Source organism: Coffea arabica, chromosome 10e (assembly GCF_036785885.1).
Source record: "Coffea arabica cultivar ET-39 chromosome 10e, Coffea Arabica ET-39 HiFi, whole genome shotgun sequence".
Lineage (NCBI taxonomy): Eukaryota > Viridiplantae > Streptophyta > Magnoliopsida > Gentianales > Rubiaceae > Coffea > Coffea arabica.
In genome coordinates this window covers 18494573-18506547 of record NC_092328.1, presented here as the reverse complement: position 1 = coordinate 18506547, position 11975 = coordinate 18494573, and the positions used below count along the sequence as shown (strand labels likewise).

At 34.6% G+C, this 11975-nt stretch overlaps 1 protein-coding gene across 1 annotated transcript; it reads left to right on the top strand.

The window, feature by feature from the left end:
- Positions 1–2960: 2960 nt before the first annotated feature.
- Positions 2961–3967, top strand: LOC113711360 (uncharacterized). The gene is made up of 3 exons (XM_027234524.1): positions 2961–3567; positions 3665–3798; positions 3884–3967. The coding sequence occupies exons 1-3, from the start codon at positions 2961–2963 to the stop codon at positions 3965–3967; spliced, it is 825 nt and encodes a 274-aa protein (XP_027090325.1).
- The last annotated feature ends 8008 nt before the right edge of the window (positions 3968–11975 follow it).

Below are 11975 nucleotides of genomic sequence, written 5' to 3'. Positions count from 1 at the left end.
AACTAAAACACCTAATAATTCACCTTTTCATTTTTTACTTTACCAAAACCAAACAAAACATGAACACAAAACAAAAGGCCATGAAAGTGTGATTATCTAAGTGAATTATTTCCCTACAACTACAAAAGGCCGTGCACCAACAATACGGCTGTTGAAGAGTCTTTCCCCTATGATTTCTTGTTTTCTTTTTCAGCCACAAAGACAAGATTTAGGGGAAAGGGAAGATAAGGGGAGAAACATACCGTCAATTTCTGTGTGCCTTTTGCAAAGAGGGAATTTCTTCAGGTTTGCAGAGAGGGAAGGAGAAAACAGAGAGAAAGGAAAAAGGAAAAGAATGAATGAGGGTGACAGTAGTAGCTGGAGTGATTATTTGGAGAAGCGAACTGAAGGGGCTCTTCAATTTCTTCATTATCTGGCTGTGAATGAAGGATAGGAGAAAAACAGAGGGTGATGGCAGAGAAGGAAGAAGAAAACAGAAGGAAAGGGAAAGGGAAAGAAAGAATGAAGGTGGCGATTCACTAAATCTGGAGTGATTGTTTGGGAAAGCAAGCTGAAGGGGTTCTTCAATTTCTTCATTGTATGGCTGTGAAGAAGGAGAAAAAAGAGTGAAAGGGAAATAGAAAAAAAAAGGAAGAAAGGGCCAGCTAAATCTCTGAGAGGAACAACACTAAATGGTGGAGAAGTTGGGCTTTTGTACAGGAGCCGAAGATAGGAAAAAAATAGAAGGAAAAATTAGAAGCACTTAAAGTCCAAGTTTGGCCCAAGTAATTAAGGGACTAGACTCCTAATCTTAAGCTCAAGCATCAGGCCAAAAGGTCCACATCTTATTTCAAAATAACTTATCAATTTAATTTTTTTTTGAATTTAGTATTCAGATTTGATATTTAGATATTTGTAAATTTATGTAATGTATTTTTGCATTTTTTTTTATATATTATTAAGTATATGATTAATTTGTATTAGTAGTCTCTTATCTAAGTTTTAGCTAGAAAATATATAGTCAATATTTGGATACATTTTAATGATCATAAATGTAATTTATTTATTTTCATGTATCTCAATTATGTTGGTTAAAATGAATTTAGGTAAATTAAATAGAAAATGGCAAGAAAAAAGAGTTTATTACAAGTTCAACTTAGTTAAACAAAAAAATTGAAGTGGGCAAATTGTGAAACTTGTATAATTAAACTTGATCGGAAAATATTTAATATATTTAGATAATAAAATTTTTTCTATTGTTATCTAAATAATGCATATTAACATGTTTAACATCACATTTATAATTATTTAACTAATGTAGGGATTAAGCGATTAGACTCCTAATCTTAAACTCAAGCATAAGGCCAAAAGATCCACCTCTTCTTTCAAAATAACTTATCAATTTTAATTTTTTTTGAATTTAGTAATCAGATGTGATATTTAGATATTTGTAAATTTATGTAATGCATTTTTGCATTTTTTATATACTATTAAGTATATGATTAATTTGTATTAATAGTTTCTTATCTAAGTTTTAGTTAGAAAATATATAGTCATTATTTGGATACATTTTAATGATCATAAATGTAATTTATTTATTTTCATGTATCTCAATTATGTTGGTTAAAATGATTTTCGGTAAATTAAATAGAAAATGGCAAAAAAAATAATGAGTTTATTACAAGTTCCACTTCGTTAAACAAAAAAAATTAAAGGGGGCAAATTGTGAAAGTATAAATTATCTTGTATAATTAAACTTGATCGGAAAATATTTAATATATTTAGATAATAAAATTTTTTATTGTTATCTAAATAATGCATATTAACATGTTTAACATCACATCTATAATTATTTAACTAATGTAGGGATAGTGTCAAATGGGTCCAAATCAAGACATTGGTTGGGATCATGCTACTCCAATTGGTAATGACAGAAAGGTTGTGCAATTATTGTGGTAAAATTGTACATGGAGGAATTACAAGGATGAAACAGCATATTGGCCATGTAGTAGGACAAGAAACACTTGATTCAAGGTAAGAATGCAAGAGCTGCAATATAAAGGAAAAAAAATCATTGCGCCAATCCATCAATCTGCTGGTTGAAAATGAGGATGATGACGATGATGATATCTTCGAACTTAACGAAGAAGAAATGGAAGTTTTGGAAAGAAAGTAATACAAGCGAGCTATGGAAGAACTTAGATACATGGTATTTATGGAAGAGCAACGTAGGCATTCTATATCTGAAGGTTAGCAAACTATGGATTTTATGTCTAGCATGTATGTAGAAATATCTAAGAATTAATACACCATTTTTAGATTACATGACTTGTTTAATAAAAAATAGTACAATCTTTTATGTGCTACATTGCAGGGAGTAATAGTTCAAGTATACCTAATCTATTGTCCTCTAGAAGTAAAAGAGTTTTCTCACAGAATTTTAAGCTCAAGGCAAGAGATTTGGGGTCAAAAGGAGTTGATCCATACATGTTTCCCTCCAAAAATAAGTCAATAAAAAATTTGTTTTCCAAAGAAAATGCCAAAAAAGTTGGTAAAGCAATTGCAAAATTTTTTCATTTTAATGCCATACCATTTCATGCAGCTAATAGTGGTTCTTATTATCAATCAATGATTGACACAATGGCTAGTGCTGGACCTGGAATTAAAGGGCCAACAGGTAAACAAATTGGAGGTGAATATCTGAATGAGGAGATGATAGACGTTGACCAATACATTAGTTCCATTAAACAAAAATGGAAAACATATGGGTGCACAATCATGTGTGATGGTTGAAGTACTCAGACAAAGCATCTAATCATTAATTTAATGGTGTATTGTGATAGATACATGATATACCACAGCTCTGTCGATTGTACAAATAAGGCAAAGACTGCAAACTTTGTCTTATCCTTATTGGATAACCTTGTGGATTCCATTGGAGAAGGAAAAATCGTACAACTTGTCACTGATAGCAGACTATTATGAAGGCAGCCGGGGAGCAACTGATGAAGAAAAGGAAGCATTTGTTTTGGTCACCATGTGTTGCGCATTGTATTGATTTGATGCTAGAAGACATTGGTCAGATGAAGTCAATAAAGGATGCCATCAAACAAGGTAGGAGAATTACCAGTTTTACATACAATAGTGACAAAGTGGTTAATCTAATGAAGACATATACAAATAATAGAGAGTTACTGCGACCTGACATAACAAGATTTGCTACCGAATTCATTGCAACGGAAAGTCTTCTTGGTCATACTACCGAATTGAAACGAATGTGTACTTCAAATGAGTGGCACAAGTATACTAGCAGTTCTAAAAGAAGGGAAGAAGCTACTGAAGTGTCTGACTTGATTTTGTCAGAAAGATTTTGGAAAAGGGTTCAGCAGGTATGTGCAGTCATGGAACCGCTAGTGAAAGTTTTAAAAGTGATCAATCAGGATAAAAAATCCACACTACCTATTATATATGAGGCAATCGAAAGGGCTAAAATGGCTATAGAAATTGTAGTGAAAGACTATCAAAAGTATTGGGATATTATTGATGACAGATGGTATAGGCAGTTACACCAACACTTGCATGCAGCAGGTAATTATGTTTGACACTTATAAATAAATATTTTTTAAACAAATTATTTTGTGCTAAAGATTTTCTCACTTGACTATTTTTTATGTTATTGGCCCAGCCTATTTCTTAAATCCCGCTCTTCAATGTTCCGGTACCTGTGAATTTAATACACGTGAAGTTAGAAGAGGATTGAAAGAAGTAATTAAAAGGCTTGAACCGGATTTAGAAGTGCAAGCAAAAGCAATGAATGAGGTAAACAAAATTGCCATTATTTATTCACTTAAATTATATTATGTATTTTTAAATTACTAATATTCTAATTTTGTGATATCCTTAGATAAACACAATCGTGAACAAAATTGGAGAGTTTGGAAGAGCACTTGCAATAAAGGAAGTAGCTAGGTCTTTATCAGGTTCATAACTACAATTTTGTCCTTAAATTATATTATGCATTATTACATTATTTTAATGATTGTCGCACTCCATTTTTTGAAAATAAAATTTATGCGTTGAAAATATTGAGTTTTTGATTTTAGAAAATAAAGAAAAAGGACCTAAAATGGGACTTAAAATATGCGACAATTTGAGTCCAAAATAATAGTCTAAAAAGTGTTTTTAACAAAAATTAGGAGTCACCACTTGGTATTGAATTTAGGTGTACCAAGTCACCCAAAATATTTTTAAATAAATAAATAATAAATAAAACGATTTTTAGACAACTCCAGATTTTTGAAAATAAAAGAAAAAAGTTCGGGAGTCGCAGTTGAAGAAAGGGAAGGCAAAGATTAAATAGGTTCCAATTTAAGGTACCCTTTCAACCTAACCAAGGTTAGTTGCGAGATTTAGTCGAAAATTTTCCTATTCTAACTTATATAACTTATCACATTAGGATGCTTCTATATGGATGCAAATCTAGACCTAAAAGATATCGAAAATGTTGAAATGTCTCTTCAAATTTAATTGGTACCAAACACATTAATTGCGATGCCCAAGAGTGATTCTTTGAAGAGGTCACGAATATGTAAAAGATGAGACTCAAAGAAAAGAAAAATTAAATATATAAATATACATAGCCTAAGAGAGAGAAATGCAACATAATGGGTACTGGAGGGGGGATAAAATTCGTGATACAATTTTTTTTCTTATAGAGGGGGAAAAAGCGTGCTAAAAGAGCGTATTAAGGTTAAGAAACTACACTCATTCATTTTTCATATTGAAGGGTGATTTCCTAATCTAGTCAAGCAAATGGACTAACATATTTCTAATTTTCAAAATAAGATGCAATTTTAAATGATATGGTCCAAACATATAGAGGGTAAGAGAATAATAGTAGGAAAAATATCATGCAAATGAAAATAATCTAAAAATAGCAAAAATGCATGAAATGCGATAAATATCATACAAAGGTATGAATCTAGCATGAAAACAGCCTGAGGAGTCTAGTATTGGACTAACCTATTTCTATAAATCTTCAGTAGCGTTTGACTAGTGAAACATTGGGGAGAAAGCCACAAGTAGCATTGGACTAGTGTGGTGAAGTCATGCATTTACTATAAAAGAATAAATCATGTAAAATATAATTAAAACAAATAAACACATAAAGCACATAGAGCACGTAACACATAAACATAATGTCTAGATACAAAAGTCTTAAAGAAAGCGAATAAACACACAAGCATTTGGGGCCCTAACACACAAGCATAATATCTAGATGCAAAGGTCTTATGCACACAAACATGCAAGTACACAAACAAATAGAGATCCAACTATTACATTTGGGGCCCTAACTACAATCTAAAGGGGGGAATTTGAAAAATATTAGTCTAACTATTACATACATCTAACTAATTATACTTTTGTCAAAAATAAAAACTATTCATTACACAGTCTAGCTAAATACATTTCTTGGACATCTATCTATTACAATTTAGCATTTAAATGCCATCTAAATACTCATCGAAAATTAAATGGAATAAGATAAAATAAATAAATAAACATGAAAATGAATAAAAATGAGTAAATAAAAGCATTCAAAACATGGAATTACACATAAAGAATACGTTGGAGCACATAAAAGAATTTAAAATAATAATAGAAGGTACATCCCTTGAAGTAATGGTTAAATGAGGTCGGATTTGCCCTATTTATGCTCCAAAATCAACAAAATGGTTAAGACACCAATTTTGTGAGGACCCGAAAATTTTCTTGTTTATCGAATATTACAAGTTTACTTAAATATTTATTTACTCATTTTCTCTGAATTATTTATTTCGACCATTTAAAATCCATTTGTATGGAACAACGCCTCTTTTATATTTTTAAAGCGTTTTGTTGGAAAATTCACTTTTCGAAAATTCGTTTAGTTCGGAACAACGAGTGCACGTCTTTCGAGGCTATACTTGAATCGGAAGTGTATTGGTATTGGAGAGTTAAGAATGATCAATGGTAGATTAAGAAAGGTTAATTGAGGATTTAATACTCGACTCATGTAAAGACTCACAAAAAATTTATCTATTTTAACTCCAAATTTTAGCTCATTTAATTATTTACTTGGCTATTTGCTCCGATTATTATTTTCTAACTTTTTTAGACCTAATTAAAGGGGTCTATGGCTTAGTTATATTCTTAAAGTGACTCGTTTCAAAATTTAATTTCTGAAAGCTCGTTAAGTGAAAATAGTAAATACGCGATTGGAGTACATGATTGAATCGAGTACAATAAGTTTGGAAAATTGGAGACTTGTACAATGGTCCTAAAATAGGTAATTTTAGGTATAAGTACTCAAGTGATAGTTAGTGATACGATCGTTATAAGAATTTCTCGAAGGTTTCACTCTATCGCGCCTAAATTGGAAATACGCGTTTTCACGCGCGCGATCAATTGAGGGACTTTAGACCCTTATTTTGGGACAATTAAGAGTGAATAATATTTTTATGAATATAAGTGTACTAGAGGTTTAGTGCACTAGTGAAACAAATGCAAGAGGAATCGAGCACGAAACGCGCGCGAGTGCGCGCGTGTAGAAGAGTTGACTTTTGCATCAACATGGGCCACACATTTGAAGCTTCTCAAGGAAGCTGAAAATTGATCAAATTTCCCTCTCTCTTCCCTCTCATGTCAGCCGGCCAAGGAGAGCAACAAGAACACCAAGTTCTTTCAAAACTCTCTTCACCAAAATCATCATCAAACTTCACTCAAATCCTACCAAATTTTCACAGCACTTAGCTCTACACTTAAGGATCATTTTGAGCTGCAAAGGGTGTGACAGCCCCACTTTCCCCAAAGGCGAACCAAAGGGTTAGCGGACTGCCTGCCCAACTCTCGCCAGGACTAACGGTGTAGATCGAGCGATCTATTGCGGTCCGGAATATATAACGCGCGTAAACAAATCAAAATGGCCAAATAACCCAAAATAAAAAAAAATGAAATCCGGAATCGGCCATGAATAGTAACCGACCCGTCAGAACCCAACCAAATAGCGAGCAAACATTCACATCTTGAACTTTAGCAATTACAATCCAAAGTGCCATACAAAAGTTTTCAAAAGTTAATATATATACACGGTTTGCCAAATCAAAAGAGAAAACGCCCCAAAAGTACATTTCGAGTTTCAAACAATAAGCGATACAAAAGATCTGTCCAACTAGCTCAATTCGGCAATCAAATAGCAATTGCAGTCCAAAAGTATTTATTTCCTGTAAGGAAAACAAAAGGAACAGAAAGGGGTGAGCTTGCGCTCAATGAGGTACCAAACATGTAGCAGAAAATCAGGTATTTCACGTTATACAAACCAGATACACATGCTCGCTATAAAGTAAGACAGGTAAACACAAGAACTCAAATAGGAAGGATACAGGTGGCTCTCAGGAGCCAGCTTTCTTGCGCAGTACTTGATCCAAGCCGGTTGACTCTCCGTCAACATATATAGAACCAACACGTCCGTAGACCCCACTTTACACCAAATTCCGTCCACCAAACACCCCTTTACCGGGCCCGCTCACCTCAATAGAAACAGAAATGGTAATACTCGAGTATACCCGGAATCAAGGGTCTCAATACCCAAAGATCCCAAAACAGACTACCGTGGTTCGTTATCTAATCGTCCAGGCCCTTGCCGGCCCGACTCGAATAACTTAGCCACATGATTTGAGCTCATAGGTCACAGAAAGGTCATTGGTTACAAGTTTCCAAACGACGTCCGAACAGATACAGATACAGATACAGATACAGATACAGATATCATATACAGATACAGATTCAGATTGACACCAAAATTGGCATATGAACAGACAAGAGAACGAGTGTGATAAAGTACACCCTCGTCTCAAACAAATTAAACAGATTGCAGAGCAGAAATCAAGTTAAACAGCAATGGAGGGGAGTGGTACACTCACCGGCTCAACTTCAAAAGTTTTCACTTCATATTGGCCTTAATCGCCAAGAAACCCTAAAATAATCAAAATAAACCAATTGAAGGTTGCATATCCAAAATCGAGTAAACGGAATGCACAAGTGAGGCTCGACTACACGTCGTACGCCTTGCCAAATAAATACTAATGCAAGGGTGGAAAACATGATTTTCTTGGAAACGAAAAGGTAACATGAAGACCTAGGCGCAAACAACCCAAAAGCCCTTCGCTCAAATCACAAGTAAATCCAACTAGCCTTCAAGTAAAATTTCGGCAGCATATCCCTTGTGTTTACCTATTTTCCAGCCATCATGGCTTCATTATTTCCTCAAATCAGTCCCAACATCTCACACAAAATTCATCTTATTTCCCAAAAGCCGTTCACTAGGCTCAAAGTAGTACAAGTATAAAAGTTAGCTAGGAAATGACCGGAATGAAAGCAAGCCCTAAAACATGCAAGCAAGTACAATGAGACTCGATAATGAGTCATAACCCAATACCAAAAATGACCCCAATAGGGTTCCATAAGCATACACAAACACTAGAGGAAACCAGAAAATTCGGACATGCAATTAGCTTTGGCCCTGAAAAAAACAGTTTTTGACTTTACTTTGCGGTAATGGCACCAAATGCCATTATGAAGCTAAAAGACAGGGCTACAACATCACAGAAGGTCACTCAACCCAGTTTTGAGTGCAAACAGGTCAAAAATGCAAGATACTACATCAAAACGTAAAACAGATTCACCAAAACGCATTCTAGCGGAAACATCATAACTCAGGCTCTCCAAGTCCAAATCCAGAAATTCCAAAACCATCTGAAAGCTAAGAAACAGGGATAAATTTCATCAGAAGGCCTCAACAACCAATTCGGAAGAAATTCCAGCCAAAACAACCAATTACAGGCGCAATTCTTACATTCGGATAAAACCAGGACAGCAAGGGTAATTTCGACTTTTCTCATTCTACACTACTCCGATTGATCTGAAATTTTGTAGGTAGCTCTAAAATGTCATTCCCTACAACGTTCATGTTTTAAGACAAGGCCAATTCGGCCTCTAACTAGGAGCTAAAAATTCGGGCAGAATGCTCCCACAAGAACCCTAATTTTCTGAAATTTCTTCCAAACCAGAAATTGGTTGCAATTATCCACTTTTTCCACCTCCTAGAGTCATTATATACCATTTCCAATCATCATAGATAGCCACACAATCATGCTTATATTAAAACAAAAAAATCCCCAAAAATAATAAAACTTCATCACTTCAACCACAAATCAAGAAATAATCCATAATATTGCATCTCATACCACCACTAATCATGATTTAAGCATCAATTAAGGGAGGAGAGGGGTTCATCCACTACTCACCTTAGTAAAACAAGAGGGAGAGCAACTTGTCACCTTAGCTTCCCAAACAACTCCACCAAACAACTCACAAACACTAAGTGAAGAGGTTTTATGGAGTAAAACTAAAATTAAACGGTTAAAAGTGAAGATTAAGCAAGTTTGGAGCAAAGAAATTGGAGAGCTTTTCTTCCCTTATTGCTTGAAATAAAGATATTTTGGTCAATTTTTGAAGTTATTATGGTAAATGGTAAAAGGTTGAATAGTAAGTCAAAAGTAGGATTTAATCTCTAAGTGACACATGTCACTTGCATTAATTGCTTGCCTAACTTTTGTCTCTCTTATACCAATCCACTTAACCTCCTCTCATTATTTCTTAACACCCGGTAAATTAATTCCAGTATCCAAAACTTAACCTAGTTGACCGAATTTTTCCGAACTTTTCGCACTTGTGGGTCCCACGTCCAATATACGCTCTTAATTTCTCAAAACCTATTCGATACTAGAAAAATCATCTAAAAACTATATCTGCTCCTTAACAATATCTAGAATTTTTTCTAATCACGAAAATGCAGAAAACAAGCCATGAAAAATGCGAAAACCGAGAAAATGCAAATTACGGGTTCTCACAAAGGGGAGCTGAAAATCACGGTTTTGCTGGAGTAAAGGGGGGCCGAAATTCTGCTTGAACATCAAACCAAAGTAAGTGATGATCAACTCATAGAATCTTGTCTTTTGGAAGTCATATAGCATGATTAAGCTCTAGCATACCTTTGGTTAGCTTGTTTATGGTGTAAAATGAAATGGGTGGGCTCTATGAACTCCCACCTTTGTCTTGGGGACTGATCTCATGCTTGATGATGGATTTAATGTTGGTTTAGTACTCAAAATGGTAGATTAATGGGGGTTTAATGGCTTGTATATGATGTTTATATGTTGTATAGATGGTGTACAAAATTTCATTGAAAAATATTGAGGTTTGGTTGGTCAAATGAATTATTTTCGTAAAGGTAGCAGACCTGGAAACTGTTCCCGTAATGCTCAGACCAGCTTTCTTGTTTCTTCCAAAACTCTGTACTCCGACGTCAAAATTGAGTGCTGTCAGCGGCATTTGAAACTAGACATTCCCACATTTCCAACGGTATAAAATACATGTTCTGATTCCATGTATGTGAGCCGAACCAACCATTTAAAGTCGGCTGTTCTGTTTCTCTGTTTTCCTGGAACGAAATGCTGAGGCTGCAACTTGTGGCTCGAATTCGAGCTAGTTGTGTGCCCAATTTCAAAATGATTTCTTCTGTGAAATTATAGATCTATGAATTTATTTTCTAACTCCATAAACCATGCTCAATTCCGAGTTAAGTTGAGTGATTTGTGATCAAAATATGGAACCTGCCCTGCTCTTGAAAACCCTTACTTTTGGACAGAATTGATGCAAGGCTTGGTGTAGACTTGCTAATTGAATTTCTTGGTGTTAATCACCCACAAATGTTGTTTTGGGATGCCCTTAGACCTTTTCTATGTAAATGGACCATGGTTGAGGTACCCTCTAGGTTAAACGTTTTGAAAACGGTAAAACGGAACTTACAAGGCAAATTGCCTTGGAAACTTTGAAACTTTGGTGATTTAGTTCACCAACTTCCCGTGCATATTTATTCATGAAATTTGGTATAGGAGTAACCCTCATATGGTAGTATGTCCATACCAAATTTGGTGCTATTCCAAAGCCTTTTCGATGTTCAATCAAACTTCCAAAGTTCATGATTTAAGCTGAAAAACCCTTGTTTATCAAGGAAATTTTGGTAACTTTGGGTCACCATATCTCGGTGCTCGAAACTCCGTTTCTTGTTCCGCTTGTTTTTTTGTAAACTTGGATTAAAACACAATTAGATTTACAAATTTTAAAGGCTAGTTTCACTCAAGTGAATTTTGCCGAATTTTCAATGTTGGCCAAAAACCAACTTAAATCTGCCTTATGAATCAAAACAGCAACTTTGAGCTCATTTTTGAATGTTTTCCATTTGGAATCTTAGAAAAGTGTATTCTAATAACTTTTAGTACTTTCAAAGAGGTTTCCAACGGCACCCAGTTTTCCAATTTCTGACATGTAGAATGGGAGATACGATTTTTCAAAGTATCGTATCAAACCTGAATTTTTTTCCCAAATTCCAAGGGAAGGGAGTTTTCAAGTACTCCTTATTCCTTCAATATTTCTTGAACGTTTTATACTTGATTTCCCAAAATGAAACTCGATTACCGTGAACTTTAAGAAACTCCATTTAAACCTCGATTTGCGAGTAATTGATGTTCGTTTTCATGAAATTTCCTTAGATTGTACTAGTGTACAATCTTCCTTGATAATTGGGATATATGAGTGATACTTCACTATTATGTGCTCAGGCGCACACAAGGACCCTCAAGAGGATCCCACGGTGAACGCTTAAATTTCGGTTGAGACTACTTCTACTTGGTGAGTGTCAAGTGTATGGCTACTTGAACTCTATGGACTTGATTCATGCTTGGCTTACCTGATTACATGCTTAGCCTACTTGGTTTTGAAAAATGGAGTCGAGTGTGTACTTTATCGCACTCGTTCTCATTTGAAACAAATGACTCATGCTTAACATGTTTTGCCTGGTTTACATGACCTGAAATACATGCTTAAACCTGTCAAAT